This window comes from Microtus oregoni, unplaced genomic scaffold (genome assembly GCF_018167655.1).
Source record: "Microtus oregoni isolate MIOR12 unplaced genomic scaffold, Mior012 000005F_ref0000423, whole genome shotgun sequence".
In the NCBI taxonomy this organism is placed as follows: domain Eukaryota; kingdom Metazoa; phylum Chordata; class Mammalia; order Rodentia; family Cricetidae; genus Microtus; species Microtus oregoni.
The window spans coordinates 13770353-13790521 of record NW_024543064.1 but is presented as its reverse complement, the minus strand read 5'-3'; the positions used below and the strand labels follow the sequence as shown (position 1 = coordinate 13790521).

At 48.8% G+C, this 20169-nt stretch overlaps 1 protein-coding gene across 2 annotated transcripts in view; it reads left to right on the top strand.

The window, feature by feature from the left end:
* Positions 1 to 20169, top strand: part of Ubr4 (ubiquitin protein ligase E3 component n-recognin 4) — a 114209-nt gene that overhangs the window by 86316 nt on the left and 7724 nt on the right. For both annotated transcript variants that reach the window (XM_041652997.1, XM_041652996.1), the window contains exons 84-102: positions 699 to 808; positions 1266 to 1407; positions 1713 to 1794; positions 2075 to 2248; positions 4278 to 4399; positions 5169 to 5366; positions 6019 to 6099; positions 6880 to 6967; positions 7410 to 7537; positions 8321 to 8428; positions 8846 to 8965; positions 10554 to 10744; positions 11161 to 11334; positions 11651 to 11750; positions 14938 to 15156; positions 16045 to 16158; positions 17173 to 17315; positions 17735 to 17860; positions 18782 to 18976. In XM_041652997.1, coding sequence (XP_041508931.1) covers positions 699 to 808; positions 1266 to 1407; positions 1713 to 1794; positions 2075 to 2248; positions 4278 to 4399; positions 5169 to 5366; positions 6019 to 6099; positions 6880 to 6967; positions 7410 to 7537; positions 8321 to 8428; positions 8846 to 8965; positions 10554 to 10744; positions 11161 to 11334; positions 11651 to 11750; positions 14938 to 15156; positions 16045 to 16158; positions 17173 to 17315; positions 17735 to 17860; positions 18782 to 18976 — 2615 coding nt within the window. The remainder of the gene's footprint in view (positions 1 to 698; positions 809 to 1265; positions 1408 to 1712; positions 1795 to 2074; positions 2249 to 4277; positions 4400 to 5168; positions 5367 to 6018; positions 6100 to 6879; positions 6968 to 7409; positions 7538 to 8320; positions 8429 to 8845; positions 8966 to 10553; positions 10745 to 11160; positions 11335 to 11650; positions 11751 to 14937; positions 15157 to 16044; positions 16159 to 17172; positions 17316 to 17734; positions 17861 to 18781; positions 18977 to 20169) is intronic.

Here is a 20169-nt window from a genome sequence, read left to right as displayed (position 1 = left end):
CAACTAGAGTTAGCCCACTAATAGGTATCCCCAAGAAAGAACTCTCGAGGGCTTGCCAATGTGAATGCTCATTGGATTTCTCCTCCCTCATTGACATTTGGTACTATTCTGATTCCCCTTCTGTTGATCTGGTAAAATACCAACCAAAAGCAACTTGAGAAGGAATAGAGTTATTTGGATTGTTCATCAAAGACGCAGGCCATCATTGACGGAAGGATAGGAACTTGAAGCAGAAACTATGGCTTGCTTGCTCACGGGCTCATCCTTAGCCAGCTTTCTTATATATAGCTCAGGACCACCTGCCGGGGGATGGTGCCACCTGCAACGTGCTGGGCCCTCCTGAATCAATTAACAATCAAGACAGTATCTCACAGGCATGCTCACAGTCCAATCTGATAGTTACTCAGTTGGGGCTCTTTTGAGGTAATTCTGCACTTTGTCAAGTTAACAGTTAATGCTAACTAGGGGCAGTGTGTTCTCCAAGTTGCTTGGAGAATTTTCTGTGAAGCAAGAAGCTCTCTAGCAGCCTTTCTCAAGTCTGCAGCCACTGGGTACTGGGTTAACTGGTGGTGTGGACCCTTCACTGTGCCCAGAGAAATAGTCAGAATTCTGGGTGTGTGGAAGTCAGCTCATGTTCTGGGCCTAGAAAAACAGGGTGGCCTCTGAGCTGGCCCTATTTTCTCTCCTGTGTCTGGCAGGTACTCTTTACCCCAGCGACACAGGCAGCACGGCAAGCAGCGTGTACCATCGTGGAAGCTCTTGCTACTGTCCCCAGCCGCAAGCAACAGGTCCTTGACCTCCTCACCAGGTACCATGTGGGGGTAGGGTAGATTGGGACAGTGGCTAGCGTGATCGAGCCTTTTCCTTGTGCTCTGGTGAATACATAGGTCAGGGTTGGGAGGCACCCCTGAGTGGTATATAACCATCTTGGTCCCTGCCACAGAAACCACACAGAGCTTTAGGACTATTAGTGGTAAAACAGCAGTGGGTATTCATTGAGCGCCTCTGAGCACAGGCATAATTGTCACTCATTGTCCTCTGCAGTCCTCGAGCAGTGAGCATGGAGACACGGGTGCTCAGAGGCTTGGCAGCCATTCCCTGAAGTGTTGTGAATCCTTTCAGCAAGGAAAGTGTGAGGTTTCTCAGATGACCTCCATCCACCTCAAGAAGGAGGGAAGAGAGGCTGAGCAGTAGATATAGAGGAGGGAGCTGCTGGGCTCTGTGATGTTAGTCCCTAAAGGTGCCTTGCCCTGTCTCTGGTACAGTTACCTGGACGAGCTGAGTGTAGCTGGGGAGTGTGCTGCAGAGTACCTGGCTCTCTACCAGAAACTCATCGCCTCATGTCACTGGAAAGTCTACCTGGCTGCTCGGGGAGTCCTGCCCTATGTAGGCAACCTCATCACCAAGGTGATCTATCCCTTCCCCAGCTCCTCCTCTGCTTTGAAAGGCTCTTTTGTCGGATTCTTGTTTTCTGAGAAGCATTTGTTGAAAATAATTATTTTCCAGACTTTACTGTAACTAGAAGACCCATGGCAGACTGTTGGGGGAATTTCAGCTGTTTCAGGGTTAAGCAGTTCCTCGGCAGTATTCCAGCCATCTTTGGCTTCTTGGAAAGGCATTTTTCAAGGATTAGAATGAACGCATGACTTTTGAGCACCTTTGGTTGGTGGTGGAGGCGGGCCCTGTCACACTGTGCTTGTCATCCTGTTTAGGAAATCGCCCGCTTGCTGGCCCTGGAGGAGGCCACCCTGAGCACAGATCTGCAGCAGGGCTATGCCCTCAAAAGTCTCACAGGTAGAGAGCCACCCAGCCCTTCCCTTGGGTGTCTTGGGTATGCTTTAGTCCTGAGCCGCTGCTCCTTGGTGCTGGTCAACTTCTCTCTGGGACTTTTTTCCTCGTAGATGGGCTGCACTTCTGAGTCCTCACTGCTGGCCGTTTGGTTTATTGAGCGTCTGTGCAAAGGAAGACACTTGCACAGTCCTTGCTTTTTTCTTTTCACCTTTTCTTTTGGATAGCCCAGGCCTACCGTATTCTCTTCCCAAGATTTCACAGCAGGTTTTCCCTGTCCCTGCAGGCCTTCTCTCCTCCTTTGTAGAGGTGGAGTCCATCAAAAGGCATTTTAAGAGCCGCCTGGTGGGCACTGTGCTGAATGGGTACCTGTGCTTGCGGAAGCTAGTGCTGCAGAGGACCAAGCTCATCGATGAGACTCAGGACATGCTGTTGGAGATGCTAGAGGACATGACCACAGGTAATGCCCCCTGGCAGCTTGAGGCTGCAGAGGTGCACATATGCACTGTCTCTGAGTGCCGCAGTACTAGAGAATGGGTTACAAATCTCACACTTGGGGAGAGAAGCCTATCTCAAGAGCACTGTGGTGCTCAGTGTTATAGTCCTAGGGCTGAACTCACGTGTACTTTTCCTGGGTTGCGCTCATAGGGAAGGAAGGGGTTGGAGGTCTCAGGCTGGTATCTTCAGTCATCTGGAATGTCAGTGGCCTTGCTGTGTTCTTGCTACCTTTTCCTTATATAACTCCACCCTGTGTCTGTTCTTCACTATTTATCCTGTTACTCTACTGTTGTGTTCTTAGAACTCTAGATTTTGTAGCCAAGAGACTTTCCTCTCTTCCTTCCTTCCTTCCTTCCTTCCTTTCCTTTCCTTTTCTTTTCTTTTCTTTCCTTTCTTTGAGGAGGGAGTGGTTAAGACAGGGTTTCTCTGTGTAGCCCCGGCTGGCCGAACTCAGAGACCTGCAGAGTGTTGGGATTAAAGGCATGTACTGACACCTCTCTGCTGAGACTTCTCATTTCTTAACTTTCTCATAATCTATGAAATGTATTTGTGCTTGATCACTCTGTTTAAATTTCCTGTGGCCTGTTCTACTGTTTGTCTTTCTGCTTCTTAGGTGGTGTTCTCAAACTGGTGTTTTATGATTTGGATGGTGTTTTGACTTCTTATTTTTAAAGTTTATTGTAGAAATTCCTTAGAAGCTGGGAATGACGGCAGCTGCCTATTATCTAACACTTGGGAGGCTGAGGCAGGAGGATTTGTGTGGGCTATATGACAAAACCCTGCCTCATAGAACTAAGAGAACACGTGCAGTGGTGGTGCACACGTTTAGTCCCAGCACAAGGGAAGCAGAGACAGGTGGATCTCTGAGTTCAAGACCAGCCTGGTCTACAGAGCAAGTTTTGGGACAGCTAAGGCTACACAGAGATCTTGGGGGGTGGGGGGCAACAAAAACCAAAACCCACTAAGAGAAGAGCTGGAAAATGCTGAGTGCTTCAGAGCTCTTGCGGCTCTTGCAGGGAGTCTGAACTTGGTTCCAGCAGAGCTCACAACCACCTGTGACTCCAGTCCCAAGGAATCCAACACCCTCCTCTGGCCTCCTTCAAACACATGCATGCACAGACCCACAGACCCCCACACATAGACATTAGCGAAAATCAATAAAAGCAGAGGAAAAGAACATTCTTCAGGCCCTGTGCAAGCTGGTCTTCTCCAGGTGGGTCTGTGACTGCTGTCTCTGTGAGGACCCCTAGGCTGTCCCTGGCATGCCTTCATCCAACTTTCTCAGACTTTGGTAGTGTAAAGTTTGGGCATCACACATGTGGGAGGGGATGACTTGTTAGCTCTCGTATTTGTCCCCCTGCTCGCTACCATTATTGTGAAGAACTGTTTGCTTTCAGTTGTGTGGATGGAGAAAAGAGAAAGTGGTTCCTAGTTGATCTTCATACCTAGAGCTTAGCTATGCTGCTAAGGTACCAGATGTGGGATGGCTAGAGGGTTGCAGGGTATGCAGTCTCCCCATCCTGGCAGGCCATGGACACTAAAGCTTAAGACCTAAACTGCTGTGACTGCTTCTCTCTGGGCCCAAACTACTTCTGTAGGCTTTTGTTCCTCACTAGTGTAATAGTTCACTGTCGATTTGAAGTTGTTTTCAAGTACTGGGTGTGGAGAGTTCAGCTAATGACCCTCATCTGCCTGAATACCCAAGAGGGAAGTCCTTGGATGTTTGGGGGAGCCTGTTTGGGGGAAAGGATGCTAGGTCAAAGGAGGTGTGTTCCTTCTCCTTAAGGGAAGTTGTGCTCCCAGAGAGAGCAGAAAAGCACACAGCTAGCTGTGATGTAGGGGATTGATTTGGGATGTAGGATTATCACAACAGGACTACTGATATTCCCATGTAGGGCACTCAGAATCTGAAAAATGGTGTTTCATTGTCTCAGCTCAGTTCATGTGGCTGAAGCATTTTCCTAACTCATGGCTCCTTTGCTCTCTGGCAGGAACAGAGTCTGAAACCAAAGCCTTCATGGCTGTGTGCATTGAGACAGCCAAGCGCTACAATCTGGATGACTACCGGACTCCTGTGTTCATCTTTGAGAGACTGTGCAGCATCATCTACCCTGTAAGCAGTGTGCTTGTTGTAATAATATCATTATCACCAGATCCACTGACAAAAAGTGGAAGTAGCTTCCTACGGTGGGCCAAGATTAGCCCTTGTCTGTTTGTTTTTAGGACAGGGTTTCTCTGTAGCTTTGGAGCCTGTCCTGGAACTACCTCTGTAGACCAGGCTGGTGTCAAACTCACAGAGATCCTTCTGTCTCTGCCTACCGAGTGCTGGGATTAAAGGTATGTGCCACCACAGTCTGGCATAATTTGCCTTTTTAAAAATTAGATCTCACAGCCCGTTGCAGGTGCAGCAGCAGTTTTGGAATACAGTTATGTACACTGTCACGTCTTCCTCCTTTTCTATACCTTGGGATATGCATGCTAGCCACATATGTGTCTTTCCTATGGTCTGGTCCAGAGACCTTTCTTATTGTTGAAACATCAACATCCTCAGTTACTGATGAAAGAGCATTGGGGTCGACGTGCCTGAGTGTATCACTGAGAGAAACCCCTTCTCTACTCCAAGTCTCCAGTGACTCTTGCCCAGCCTCTGGCTGGTCCGTCTCTCACCAGACAGCACCTTGTTCCATTAGGCTGTCTCTCCTCGAGGAGAGTATGATGCTTCAGGTGCTCACATCATGTTTAGAATGACCTTGGGGCGACTGTCCCCAAGTGTGCAAGTGTAAGGTGTGCTGCACTTGCTGTGTTTTCCTCCTGGTGCCCACAGAACAGTCAGTGCTGTAACTCTTCTCTGCTGTCCTTTCTGACATGTTCTTTTCCTTTAGGAGGAGAATGAAGTCACTGAGTTCTTTGTGACCCTGGAGAAGGATCCCCAGCAAGAGGACTTTCTACAGGGCAGGATGCCTGGAAACCCATATAGCAGCAATGAGCCAGGCATTGGGCCTCTTATGAGGGACATAAAGAACAAGATTTGCCAGGACTGTGACTTGGTGGCTCTTCTGGAGGATGACAGTGGGATGGAGGTAAGAGACTGCGCTGGTCACTCACCACCAGTGTGGGCTGGGTCGCACCTGGATGTTTCTTGTAGGTCATTGGTTAACCAGATAGGAAGTTAGTCTGTAAAGTGGGGCAGATCCCATCTTCTGCCTCTGCTGCTGATAAGGTCAGTGACCCATGGAATACTCTGACAAGTTCCTGGCATGAAACAGGAGGAAACTTGGTAGTTATTGCTTGGAGTAGTGGTAGGATTTTGTTACTGTTGCTTCTGGAGGAGTTTTCTAGAGGTTCCAGGTTAATGGAGCCCCGGGGATCTTGGTGCTTTGACTCTGGTACATGGGTCATAGCTCCTGTTAACACCTTGAGCCTTATGCTTCTGGCAGATGACTTCCCAGGTCTGGTGTTACCATCTCTGTGACTAAAGGCAAAGGTGGATTTTCTGGTGCTGAGCCCAAAATAGGCTCAAGGTAAAAAGTCTTCAGTTGGATCAGAGCTGGAATCCATGGTGGGTTAAGGGTCTTTGTCTCCAACATTGCACACAAAATGCTGGGTGTAGTGCACACGCATTTTCTCCAGAGCTAAGTGTTGACAGAGCCCATGAACCCTTGCCTAGGCACCTTCAGTCTTTATATGGAGTCATAAGCAGTCACGTTAGTAATCCCCTCCTCTACTTTTCAGCTCCTAGTGAACAATAAGATCATCAGCCTGGACCTGCCTGTGGCGGAGGTTTACAAGAAGGTCTGGTGTACCACGAATGAGGTATGTGCTTGCTTTCTCTCCGGGATCTGGGGTGGGCTGCCTTTTCTGCCTTAAGGACTGATTTAATGGAACTGATGTTTATCATGACCTACGTGTGGCCACTGTAACTCTACTTCCTTTCTGTGTGTGAAGCAAATCCATCTTGTCAGCTTGGGAGGCATTTAGCTAATGTGTGGGTCAGGTAGACTTGAAGGAATCTTGAGTGACCTTTGCTTCTCACCTCTGAACTGAGGCTGGACCTCTAGGGTCCCCAGGATGGTGCTGGCACAGACAGACTATCCCAGCGGCTCCTGGACAATCCCAGGCTGTGGGTGTCAGTTTGGTAATTGGGATGAACCTTCTGTATTGTGTGCCGTAAATGAAGACCGTGATCGTCCATAAGAAAGACTGATGTACCTGCTCTCTGTTCCTGAACCTTGAACCACACACTTTGGTCCAGATACACTTGTTTGTCCTGATGGGCACAGGCTTAGAATTGGGCCTCAACTTCTAGCCTAGGCAAGCATACAGTCCAACCTTGTCTAACAGGTCTGATCAGCACAGGACTCAGCACGGAGTAAAACATTTGGGGGCTAGTTGTCAGAGTGCTTACCTAGCGTCTTAATGATACCAGCTAGAATTGCATCTCTGCAGTGCTTCACAGTGCCAGGCCTACAGCAGACACTGAACCAAGTGAAACTTAGGCTGCTTTACATCTCCACTGTTATATCACCACAGCATTGAGCAAGTTCAAGAGTGACTTTGTTTTTTAAATTTACCTCTCCAAATTTCTCTGCTTAGGGAGAACCCATGAGGATTGTTTATCGAATGCGGGGGCTGCTGGGTGATGCCACTGAGGAGTTCATTGAGTCCCTGGACTCCACCACAGGTATGGCGCTCCACATAGACAGTGCTGCATATTGAACTTTGGCCAGAGCAGCCATGTCCCAAAGGATGGTAGCCTGTGCTCTGCATCATAATTGTAGCGAAGAAAGACAGACATTCGTGGCCTGATTTGGATACCTGATTGGGATAAAAACATTCAAGCTGCAGTTAGCAGACTTGAGATTAGATTTCTTCCTGCCTTAGCTCTCTGTTCCATTGAAGTAGTTGAAAAAGTTTTTGCCTGTACTTTGTTGTAATAGCAGAAAACATTAATTATCTTACACTTGGAGCAAGGCTCCTATGGGAGTGAGAGCATATAGGTCAGAGTAATGACCCTGCAGACCGGGAAAGAGCCGTGTTCTCAGCCCAGGGAAGGGTTGTGTGTTTTTATCCTTTTACTTTGATTTTCTATTTCTCTCCTCCTCTTCATTTCCCTTTCCTCCCAGATGAAGAAGAAGATGAGGAAGAAGTGTACAAGATGGCCAGTGTGATGGCCCAGTGTGGGGGTCTAGAATGCATGCTTAACAGACTAGCAGGAATCAAAGATTTTAAGCAGGGACGCCACCTTCTAACAGTGAGTTGTGGGCAGTCTGGTGGGGGCTCTCTCTACACAAAGCTGTGATCATTGAGCCACTTGTCACTAGAGGGCAGTATGGTGCAGCAGAGACCAGTGCAAGCCAGTGAAGGACCTGGCATTATCCCAGACTTTTGACATCTAAGTCTTCCACTGCCGTCTTCCTGGCCTACTCCACCTAAAAACCAGGGCGGTGGCAGTCTTCTCCAGTATCTCTTTAGGTATCAGAGGAACTAATAACTGTTTCCCCTAAAAACTGCTCTTGTGCTAGTCATCGTTGTTGTTTTATGATTGCCTCTTAAATAGATGTTGATTTCTCCTGGAGGGTCCTCTGTCTCACTAGTCAGGGGATTCTAGTGGAACCACAGAGATTTCACTAATATCTTTACCTTCCAGGGTGTTCAATAACTCTTGTGTCTTTTAAGTGGCCCTACCTGGCTCTTGGCCTCCATAGGCTACGTGTGTTGGGGTGTTCTGTCTGCTACTAGTTCAGAGTCTTGGGTACTTGATTTCCCCAGAATGGTGGGACACCAACTAATGTATGAGGGACCCCTATCACTGCTATCATGTAAGGGTAGTAGAGAGAAATCTGGAGAATGCTGGTACTTGCTGCCAACCTTGTATGGGATCCCAGCCACCTGACCCCGCCATTTAAGGGTCACCTTGCCCTGCAGGAGGAGTATCTACTGTTTGAGACGTCTTCTTAGGCACTTTTGACACTCATGCTTGCACATTTTACGGACGTGGGTGTTCTCGTGGTTCTGAGCTGGCCTCTCTTCACAGGTGCTGCTGAAGCTGTTTAGTTACTGCGTAAAGGTGAAAGTCAACCGGCAACAGCTGGTTAAGCTGGAAATGAACACTCTGAATGTCATGCTGGGGACTTTAAACTTGGTAAGAGTGCAGGCCACAGATGATGAAGACTGGCTTTGACAGTCTTGAATGAGAGATCTCGGCTCTCAGCCTGGTTCTTCAATTCTCTCCTGGTGACTCACACGCATGCTGCTCTCGTGGCCTCTCCGAGCTTCCTGTCCCTCTGCTGAGTGCAGAGCTGAGACCAGAAGCAGAGCAGACCCAACACTGCAAGGACGCAGTGCCTCTCTTTCCTCAGGGCACCCAAGAATGAGGCCCAGAACATCCCATTTCCACTGTCTCCCTCTCAGATATGCATTGCACACATATATACACTTTCACGCATGCACAGACACACACACACACACACTGGGCTTTAAGACCATGAAAGGCAGCGGAGGTCACCAGCAGGGAGTGGCTGTGGTTGTGTCCTGACAGTCACTGGGTCTCCTCCTTCAGGCTCTGGTAGCTGAACAAGAGAGCAAGGACAGCGGAGGAGCTGCTGTGGCTGAGCAGGTGCTGAGCATCATGGAGATCATTCTAGATGAGTCCAATGCAGAGCCCCTGAGTGAGGACAAGGTGAGTGGGGGCCTGGTCCCTCTGCCCATAGACACTGAGAACCAACAATGGGCTTGTTTGAAGGTAGCTGAACTCAACTCAAAATGGCTGAACTCATGTTAGGAGTGACCAGGGCTCTAATCAGAGTGATGTCATTGTACTGAGTCTGAGACCTTTGCATTCAGGGGGAACAAAGCTGCCAAGGATGTTCTTTCAGTCTGAAGGTGCTCATTCATGGAACCCAGGCATGACCTAGATGAATAGGCAGTATGTAGTTCAGCCCTTCACTTTATTTTTTTTTATTTTTTTTTATTTATATATTTATTATTTATTGTATTTTTTTTTAACTTTTTTTATTGAGAAAAGAAAAAAAAAATTTCCTCCTCCTCCCAGCCTCCCATTTCCCTCCCCCTCCTCCCACCCTTCTCCCCCTCCTCCCACTCCTCTCCCCGTCCCTCTCCAGCCCAAAGAGCAGTCAGATTTCCCTGCCCTGTGGTAAGTCCTAGGTCCTCCCCCCTCCGTGCATTTCTAGGAAGGTGAACATCCAAACTGGCTAGGCTCCCACAAAGCCAGCACATTACGTAGGTTCAAAACCCCGTGCCATTTTCCTTGGATTCTCATCAGCCCTCATTGTTCGCCATGCTCAGAGAGTCCAGTTTTATCCCATGCTTTTTCAGTCACAGTTCAGCTGGCCTTGGTGAGCTCCCAATAGATCAGCTCCACTGTCTCAGTGGGTGGGTGCTCCCCTCGTGGTCCCGACTTCTTTGCTCATGTTCTCCCTCCTTCTGCTCCTCATCGGGACCTTGGGAGCTCAGTCCAGTGCTCCAGTGTGGGTCTCGGTCTCTGTCTCCATCCATCACCAGATGAAGGTTCTTCTTACTTAGCTTCTTTGGGATCACCAAGTGTAGACTCCGTGACCCTTTTTTATGGCGGTTTCTCAGGAAATTCGGGATCAACTTACCCCTGGACCCAGCAATACCACTCCTGGGAATATACCCAAGAGATGCCCTATCACATGACAAGAGCATTTGTTCAACTATGTTCATAGCAGTATTATTTGTAATAGCCAGAACCTGGAAACAACCTAGATGCCCTTCAATGGAATGGATGAAGAAAGTGTGGAATATCTACACATTAGAGTACTATGCTGCGTTAAAAAACAATGACTTCTCAAATTTTGCATGCAAATGGATGGAAATAGAAAACACTATCCTGAGTGAGGTATCCCAGACCCAAAAAGATGAACATGGGATGTACTCACTCATAATTGGTTTCTAGCCCTTCACTTTAGAGTTGAGAGGGGTTGTGACTGGTACAGCCCTACACTGCAGTCTCTCCCGTCTGCACCTGGACTTCCTGCCTTCTGGGGTTGGTGATTAGGGGGCCTGTGACCCCAGGAGTGTCTAGTAGTCTCCATTCTCCTGGGGAGCAGGATGTTGCATTGGTCATCTCAGCAGCTTGGAAATTCAGCAGTGGAAATCCAGGCAGCTTATTGTTCTATCAAGTACTAAATAAAGAACAGAACAGTTCTGTCTGGTGAGAGTGGCTGACTTTGGGGTCAGTTCTTGGCTACAACCACCATCCTGACTTCCATCCTCTTTTGTTGCAGGGCAACCTCCTCCTCACAGGTGACAAGGATCAACTGGTGATGCTCTTGGACCAGATCAACAGCACCTTTGTTCGCTCCAACCCTAGTGTGCTCCAGGGTCTGCTGCGTATCATCCCATACCTGTCCTTTGGAGAGGTGGAGAAGATGCAGATTCTGGTGGAACGGTTCAAGCCTTACTGCAGCTTTGATAAGTATGAGCCTGGAGTTGATATAACAAGCCTGGGGGTGGGGGATGCCCACAGAAATTCCAAGCTAGCTTTGTGAGACTGAGTGAGTAACCTGGGTTTTTGTTGAGTTTTTTGTGTGTGTGATTTGGAATTTAAGGGACTTTGTCTAGTGGGGTGGCAGTCACCAAATCACATTATATTAAAACAGTACTGAAAGGGTATGATGGGGGAAAGACCTGACTAGGTTGGGGGAGCTACACTTGCAAAGCCCGTAGATGCAAAAGAACAATGCAGGCTTGGGCACAGGGTAGGTGAAGGGAGAGTGGCAGGGTCCTGGTCTGAGGTCTCCTTTCCCTGTAGGAGTTTAGACTAGATCCTCTAAGTGGTTCACGTAGTTTTTACCTAAGAGGGTGATGTGAGCTCTGCCTTATGCTCTCTAGGTACGATGAAGACCACAGTGGGGATGACAAAGTCTTCCTGGATTGTTTCTGCAAAATTGCTGCTGGTATCAAGAACAACAGCAATGGACACCAGCTGAAGGATCTCATCCTGCAGAAGGGAATCACCCAGAATGCTCTGGACTACATGAAAAAGCATATCCCCAGTGCCAAGAAGTAAGGCGCCCTTCCTGGAGCTCTGTGCCCCCTTCTCATACATGACCATTTTTCTCAAACGTCTGAGTGTGGTGCTTCCTGTGTGCCCTATGTCCCTCCCCCTTCAGGGACCTGTCCAGTGCCATTTAGGCACTGTAGAGTCCTGGGACTTTTTCTGCTTCTGTTCAAGTGCTCATCTTCATCTGACTTCTCAGCTGGATTTACCCTTACTGATCCCTTAGTACATTCATGAAAGATCCTGTTTGAACAAGCCAGACTCAGCAGCAGATTTTCAGCGTTGCTTCCTGGCTGCTCATGTGCTGTTGTCTGTTTGCAGTTTGGATGCTGACATCTGGAAAAAGTTTTTGTCTCGCCCTGCTCTGCCTTTTATTTTGAGGCTTCTTCGGGGATTGGCCATGCAGCACCCTGCCACTCAGGTGAGTAGACAGATAACAAGAGAAAGTCATAAACCATCTGTGTACAACCAGCAAGTCGCTCATGGTGTGGCTTACCCTGTGGCCTGAGGCTTCTAGGGCAGCACCCTCAGCTGCTCTAGTTCTCTGTGTGCAGTGAGTCCGACAGTGTGAGGGCTCGGCATGCTGCAGTTGAATCAAGTGTTCTGGCTGACACTACAGATGGCTGGATGTTTGAAACGTCATCACCACTGTTTTCTGCTCTGCCTCAGGCAGCTGACAGCTTTGTGACCCACTCCTGACTTCTCAGCCCTGTTGTCCTATGTGTTGTCCCATGCGGATGATGTGGGCTTCAAGTTTTCTTTCCACCCCATTTTAGATAGCTATAGATTCTTGGGCTACAGATGCATTGGAGAAGCATCTTGCTGAACTTCAGTATATATTAAAAGCAACAGTGAACTTAGTACTGAGTCCCTCTTCTGCCCTTGCATAGTGTCCACAATCCTCTGTGCCCCTCCCACAGACCCTTGCTAAGCTCTCCATTTCTGTAATGGGGTCCATTTCCATGAAGGTGGACCCATGGACCATGTAACCTTGGGATTGTTTTTTTCCATTCGCCTGAATTTTTTGAAGCTTTTTCTGGGTCATTGCACATGTTTTGTGTCCTTTCTATTCATAAGTAGTGTCCTAGCATAGGGACACATCCCAGTCTGTCCCCATCCTCCTGTTAAAGGACAACTAGTCATTTCCCATTTGGAGTACTCCTTACCAAGCTGCTGTGAAATTGAGGGACAGGTTTTGTTTGAATGTTTTTATTTTCTGGGGGAAATGCCCAAAAGTGTGTAGCTACTGGGGTAGTAGCTGGTGGGTAGTTGTTGGCTGGTAGTATCTATACGTTTAGTTTATAGGAACCTGCCAGGCCAGCAGTGTGGTTCAGTAAGTAGTAAAAACACTTGCCATGCCAGCCTGACCTTCTGACCAGAATCCATACAAGAGTGGAGGAAGAGAACTGGCTTAGACAGTTTTCCTCTGCCCCCTACACACGTGCCTACGCTCACATTGACATATCACACACAGCAGTTATAAAAAGAAGCTGCCAGACTCTCCTGAAGTAGCAGGCCCGTTTTACATTTCTGGCAGCCGTGCATAAGTGGCCCAGTTCTCTTATCTTTGCTGCACTTGCTGGCTATTTTTACCCTGGCCGTGCTGCTGAGTGCAGTGCTGCATGGCTGTGGTTTTGACTTGCATTTCCCCGATGGCTAATGATGCTACACTGCCTTCCTGTGCTTCATCTGTACAGGTCTTTTGCATGAAATGGCTCTTGTGTCTCGCTATTTTCTAGGTAGATGGTATAAGGTTTAATGCTGAGTTTTGAGAATCCATAGAGTTAATTATTTTGCTTTCATAATGTTCTGCATTGAATATAGGGTGCATTCTTGTTTGGCAGCCTGTTCTGATAACTCACCTCAAGTGTAGTGACTCAGTCATATACAGTGAAGGTCTTACTCAAATCTCTGTCATTGCTAGCCTTTGTCTCAGTCCAGCAGATAGCCACAGATGATAGGCCTTTATGGTCAGATTTTGCACACATTGTTTCCACTTCTTTGGAACAGCTGTATTTTGTGTAGTGTACCAAGGAACAGCTGTGATTTGACCAAAGGCAAAATGTGCTGGCTTTTCATGCATCTTACTACTGTCAGTGCTAGCTGGCCATGTCTTCCCTGTGAAGCTCAGCCTAGCCTCAAATGCCCAGCCATTTTCCTGCCTTAGCTCCTAAGTGCTCTGATTACAGGTGTGCACCACCATACTCGGCTTAGGAATATGGAGCTCCCTCCAAGGCAGTGCCATGTTTGCTGCAAGAAGTTAGAAAGATGATGACCATATGGTGGGCTTTTGTCTTGGTCCAGTGGTAGCTCGAGCAACTTAGTGAATGGGCTCAGCAGAGACCTGGGAGTTGTTTAACTAGGATTTGGAAAGAAAGGGCTTGGCAACTTTAGAACTCTGCCCAGTCCTTTGGTTCAGTGTTGAAAAGAATGGTTGTTCCATCAGAGGAGATGGACAAGGTTGAGGATGAGAGAAGAGGGATGGTGAACAAGTCCTGCACAGATGAGCCACCCTTCCTGTTTGTCTGTGAGTTTTGTGTGGACAAGGCCTTGTGGTTTCCCTACTCCTACTTCGCACATGTCTGCCGTGCACGCACATGCATGCTCACAGTAAACACTTAGGGTGTTGAGTTTGGGGTGTGGGTGCCTGTGGAAAAGTTTGCTAGGTCTTAAACATGGGCTCACTCAGCATTTAGGAGCACGAGGCATGAGATAACATGCAGTTTTGCTGAGGTGTGAGTTTGCGGTGTCCTGTAGGAAGGGCAGGTTTACGAGTTACTGAATAATCTGAGGCAGACAGCTCAGGCTTTCTCCTCTCAAGTTGGCACTATTGTTTTCCGTTTTTCATCACACAGAGTGAACCCCATCACTAACTAACTTGTGATGCCTCGGTGAGACTACCCACCGAGCTCACCTGGAGGCCTTTCCCCTTCACCTGCCTCAGCTCCCGTCTCATGGGGCCATGGGGCCATGGGGCCTTGAAGCCAGCTTTACCACGCCCAGCGTTGATAGCCTAGCCGTTTGACTTTTTGTCGTTTTCACTCCCACGTGCTGGAGTTTTGCCTCTAGTATCTTGTAGACTGGGCGGACTGCCACCAGCTTGATGGCTACAGGCACCCATTTGCAGAACAATGGGAGTTCCTGCGACTTCAGGCTTCTGCCCCCAGGGTGCTCCTGCACAGGCCCTGCCAGGTGCCCCACTGTTTTTTAGCAGGAGCAGCTCTTTTTAGCTTCCCCTTCGCAGGCATAGTCCACAGTGCTTCATGTGCTGCCTCTCCTTCCATCCTTACAGCCGCCTTGACACTGTCCCTGTTTTGTGTGTGAGAATGCTGGACCTAATGAGTAGAGTAGCTAGCTAGAGGTCCCTGGCAGCCAAACCTCCCAGTTGCATCTTTTGCAGTAGAGAATCTCAGGCTCTGACTTCTGTGAAGCTAGTGACACAAACTTGTGCGCTTGGACTGATCATGAAGTATTGACTGGGCCTGGATAACAGGCTCCCTCAGTAACTGGACAGATTGTGCACGCCAACTTATGGTCAAAGGCTCTGAGCCTTGGTAGAAGGCTGCCTCTATAACTAGATACATACATCTCACTGGTTCTCTTTGCAGGTTCTGATTGGAACGGACTCCATCACAAACCTGCATAAACTAGAGCAGGTATCCAGTGATGAGGGCATTGGGACCCTGGCTGAGAACCTGCTGGAGGCCCTGCGAGAACACCCTGATGTGAACAAGAAGATTGATGCTGCCCGCAGGGAGACCCGAGCTGAGAAGAAGCGCATGGCCATGGCCATGAGGCAGAAGGCTCTCGGCACTCTGGGCATGACGGTAAAGCTCCCTCTCTAAGTGGACAAGGAACCCCACAGGCAGATGAATGTGCTTCCCAGGAGAACTGGGCACGATGGTGGGAGGGCTGCACAGAGGAGAGGCAGAGAGGTAGCTGTGCTGGGTTCTTCCAGATGTGGCTACTGCCATACTACATTGGAGACTTGAAGAAAACTGACCTGGCAGGTTTATGCAAACAGTAAAAGTAAAGATACTAATTACTGTGTATTCAGGATTTGCTGCATGCCAGACACTACCAGAAAGAACCTCATATATGATATATTTAAGCCATCAAGTGGTCCTGTGGCTTGACATCATTACACCCATTTCCAGATAAAAAAAGTGAAGCACATTGACCATGGCATATAGCTACAAACTTTGGACAGGACTTTGAACAAGGACTGATCCAGAGGGCTCTGTTGTCCTACTTTGGAGGAAATAGTGGCCCTGGAAGAGCCTTGTCTTAACAAGCAAACTCGTGTGTCAGCAGTTTGATCCTTGCTGGGGACAGTAAATGATCAGAACACAGCGGCCCTTGGCAGCCGAGTCGTGGTGGGGCTGGCACAGACCAAATGGGCTTTGTGGTAGCAAATGGCAACGTGGCAATGTGCCAGCTTCCCACTGCTTGGTGTCCTCTGCTTTGATGGCTCCTGAACGAATCCCAGGGCTTACCCTCAATAAAAGTCAGTGGAGACAGCAGATGTGTAGCTTAGAGGTAGAGCGCTTGCCACTTGCTGAGGCTGTCAAGGCCCCAGTTCCACCCCTCTCAGCACAGTAGAAGGGCTCTTCTCTCCACACTTCATTCCTTTATGTCTGTGTGTGGTTATCTCAAGCCAGGGTGAGAGGCATGTGGGAATCCTCTTGTGACATGCCGCCTATGTTCCCTTCTAGACAAATGAAAAGGGCCAAGTGGTGACCAAGACTGCGCTCCTGAAGCAGATGGAAGAGCTAATAGAGGAGCCAGGCCTCACGTGCTGCATCTGCAGGGAGGGATACAAGTTCCAGGTAAGGCTGCTGGGCAGCGCATGGCTGCACATGCTCTGGCTGTTAGTAGCACAGCCTGGCTGTATGTCTAGACATGCTAGTTTCCTGCAAGCCATTTTGTACTAAGATAAGCTTGTGCTTTGGGGGACTGACACCAGTGCCAGCTGCTAGCTAGCCTTGTAGGCAGGAAGGCAAATGATCTAAGCATGAACATCCTTGGCACCTAAAGAGACCACCTTTTGGCATCCTCTATCAGTGCCAGGGCACTTGTCTTTAAACCCTGTTAAAGGCCCCAGCTGATGGGTAGGGCATGTGGCAAAGCCAGAATTCCAGCTGAGGTTCTGTTAATCCCAGGCCTGGGGACTTCAGGTCTTACTGTGTTGCTTCTGTTCGGGACAACTATGAGCGATTAGAGCCCCACTTTCTATGTGTCCAAGTGAGGCGACACCTGGAAGGAGCAGTAGAGAGGTGGCCTGTTTGCTTTCTGACAGTACCGAGAGAGACCTCTTCCTCTTTAGCCCTGCTTTGCTCCTATACTCTGGAAGAGTCAGTGTCCCGGTTGATGTAAAGTTGTGGCCATGGAAATTCTGCGTATTCCCTTCTAGATAGATGAAGCACAGGCAGAGATGGCATAGGCTGGGATCTCTGCCCCCCATACCCCACCCCCCACCGAATTATGAGGTTTGGTGCTGGGAGTGTAGTTCAGTGATAGGATGCTTGCCTGCCATACACAAGGCCCTAACTTCCATTCCTAGAACTAGAGAGAGAGAGAGAGGGAGGAGAGAAAGAAGTTTATTTAGCTCACAGTACTGAATGTTCAAGAGTAGGATACTGGGGTCTCCTAGGTTTCTGTTAAATCCACAATGAGAAATTGAGCCTCACATGAGTTTATGGCAGCAAATGATGCTTGCACCAGAGTGACCACTTTCCAATCTGAAAGGAGATGCTCAGTTCTCCACACCTTGTCACTTCCTTGCATAGGTTGGCTGGGAATTTCTCCTCACCCCCCCCCCCAATTCTGTATTGTCCTTGCAGCCCACAAAGGTCTTAGGCATTTATACCTTCACCAAGCGGGTAGCTTTGGAAGAGATGGAGAACAAGCCCCGGAAACAGCAGGGCTACAGCACTGTGTCCCATTTCAACATTGTGCACTACGATTGTCACCTAGCTGCCGTCAGGTAGGTGTTGGCTCTTGCAGAATGGCTTTAGCCAGCCTGGACTTGTATTGCTTCAAATGAGTGGGCCATGGCTCAGGTCCTGGGCTGCTGGGCTGGAGTTATTAGCTCTGAGGCTGAAGCCTGCTTTTCTTCTCTCCAAGCAGTAGGGTGTCTCCCTTAGCCCCCATAGACCCATGAACTGTACTTACCCTGTGAGAAACTGTGTTTGACTTTGGATATTTGGCCTTGGCCAAGGCTGGTAGAAACAGTCCTGCTTGCCTGAATTAATGAAGCAAACTTTTACCTATGGAGTTCACAAATGGCTAATTCTCTCCCTAGGGCCAGGGTTAGTGTTAGCAAGCCCTCGGCACCCTGGTGTCTCATTACCAGAGTAATCCCAGCAGTTACTTGTCCCTGCTCTCCTCCCTGTCCCCATCCAGATTGGCTAGAGGCCGGGAAGAGTGGGAGAGTGCTGCCCTGCAGAATGCCAACACAAAGTGCAATGGGCTCCTTCCAGTCTGGGGCCCCCACGTCCCTGAATCAGCTTTTGCCACTTGTTTAGCAAGGTGAGTGTTGAATGTTTTCATCACAGAAAGGAGCAGTTTCCTGGGCACTTCAGTGGATGTCTATGTCTGCCTGTGCTAACAGACCACAGAATTGCTCTGAGCAGATAGGACTGAGTAAAATGACCTGCTGGAACAAAACCAGCCTCCTTGGTTTCCTGGGTTCCATGCAAGATTTTTCATTAGCTCTCCTGTAATACCCAGAACCTCTAACTTAGTCCTCGGGACCAGAATTTCCAAAGTTCACTTTTCTGGTCAATGATTCTAGTGTTTTTAAGTAATGAAAACTCTTGGGTGTGGGGTGGGATGGGAGTTCCTTCTAAGGCCTCTCTGTTCCCACATACTAGACTGCAATAACTGAAGCTTCTCTGGGGTCCTTGTATGTTTGTGAGGCCATGTGGAGTTCTAGTTTAAAGCCCAGGGGTATAAAGTACTTAGTACATGAGACTTGGCGACAGTAATGACAGTGATGGTAGGTAGCATACTCAGCTGTGTACTGTGTTACTGCTGCACACATGAATAATCTGGGCCATACGGGGAGTCATTTACCCAGGGCCATTCAGTTAATAAGAGGCAGAATCAAATGGATATTGATTTAGAAAGAAAAAAAAAAAGCACAACATATTGGAGGGTGAAAAGATCCTTCTTAAGGATAAATTACTTTGTCACCAGAATGAGTAAATTCACATTTCTCCGTAATGTGTCATGGCATCTATCAGTTAAGAAATGAGCCTCTTACCCACATTGAGAGATCACATGCAGTCACAGCAGCAGCAGCTGCAATGTCCTAAGGTCTGTCTGGCAGCCCCCATTTGACCTCTGCAGTCAGCGGATGAGAGTGACCAGAAAGAGAGCTCTGCACTCCATCCCAGAGTTTTTCTAGGAGTCTGGCTTCCATGACACGTTGGCTCTGCTTCTCCCTAGGCACAACACTTACCTCCAAGAATGTACGGGCCAGCGGGAACCCACGTACCAGCTCAACATCCATGACATTAAACTACTATTCCTGCGTTTCGCCATGGAGCAATCGTTCAGTGCAGACACTGGTGGGGGCGGCCGGGAGAGCAACATCCACCTGATCCCATACATCATTCACACCGTGCTTTACGTCCTGAACACGTACGTCAGTACCTTGTGGCCCCAGATGCTACCTTGGCTGACACTCCTTGTCCCTCTCTGCTTAGCTAGATCCCCCAGCTTTTACTGAGGAAGGGTTTTTAATTCACTGTTTTGAGGGTCACATCATGTCATTGTCAGAGCACATGGGTGTAACGATAGGCTTCCAGTGGGATGGAGGCTGCCACACCAATGGAACACTAGCTTTCTTAGCCCATCAGTAATGCTTCTGACAAGGATGGGGCTGGAGGGGGTTGAATATTGGGAAAGCAACTGAACAGTAATGAGGCCTGGAAGAAACAACTGTTTGTGTCTGTGGTGCTGGAAATGGGGCATCAAAGAGGCCCCCCAAGGGGGCAGAAGCCCTCGCACTCGCAGCCAGGCTTAGAAGCACATTAAGGTATTTCTGTGCCTGCACTTGGAGTATTTGGCTGAGTGCAGACCTGCCTGCAGACCTTTCTTCCTGAGATCCATGACTTTAGTAGGCAGAGCTGGTAGCCATGGAAAGGCTGGGCACAGTCCTCCCACACTATTACCATACTACTGAGGTAGGTACCAAGGCAGTCAGTCGGCTCTTGTCCTTTCCCCTCAGACAGTTTGTTTTCCCTTCTTCCCATTTCCTTGTGAGATAAAGTCTGACCTTGAGACTGCAGGCTTCTTTGTTAAATCGCAGGGCAGGGCACATGACATCATCTACCAAATGCCCAGGCTGTCAAGAGAGACACCTGGCATTGCCAGCAGCACAGGCATTCTACTGTCTGGACCCTGCTGCAGGCCCCATCTGTGCTAATTGCCAGTGTTCTTGGGGCCCTGACAAAGGCTGTGGGTTTTGCAGTGACATGCCTCTTGGCAGCCATAAGCTAGGGTGGACTGCTCAGGCAGAGACCCAGGGAAGAAAACACTTCCCAGGATTGACCCAGCCAGATGGAACTGGTGACTTCAGGTGTCAGCTCTGTTGTTGTCTCCTTGGGCAGGCAGGACCTCCTCAGCCATAGGCTGCTTCCTTTGCTAGCCATTGGATAGTGGCATGAGCTTGGTCATAAGGCAGTTGGGCCTCTGATGGGACGTTTACACACAAGAGCTACTAGTGAGCCAAAAACCTGAACCTCAGAAGAAACTGCCGTGGCCAGAAGTCTGAGCTTCCCGACAAGGGTGGAGAGTTAGTTGGGGTTCCAGTTGGTCCTGGGTATGCCCAT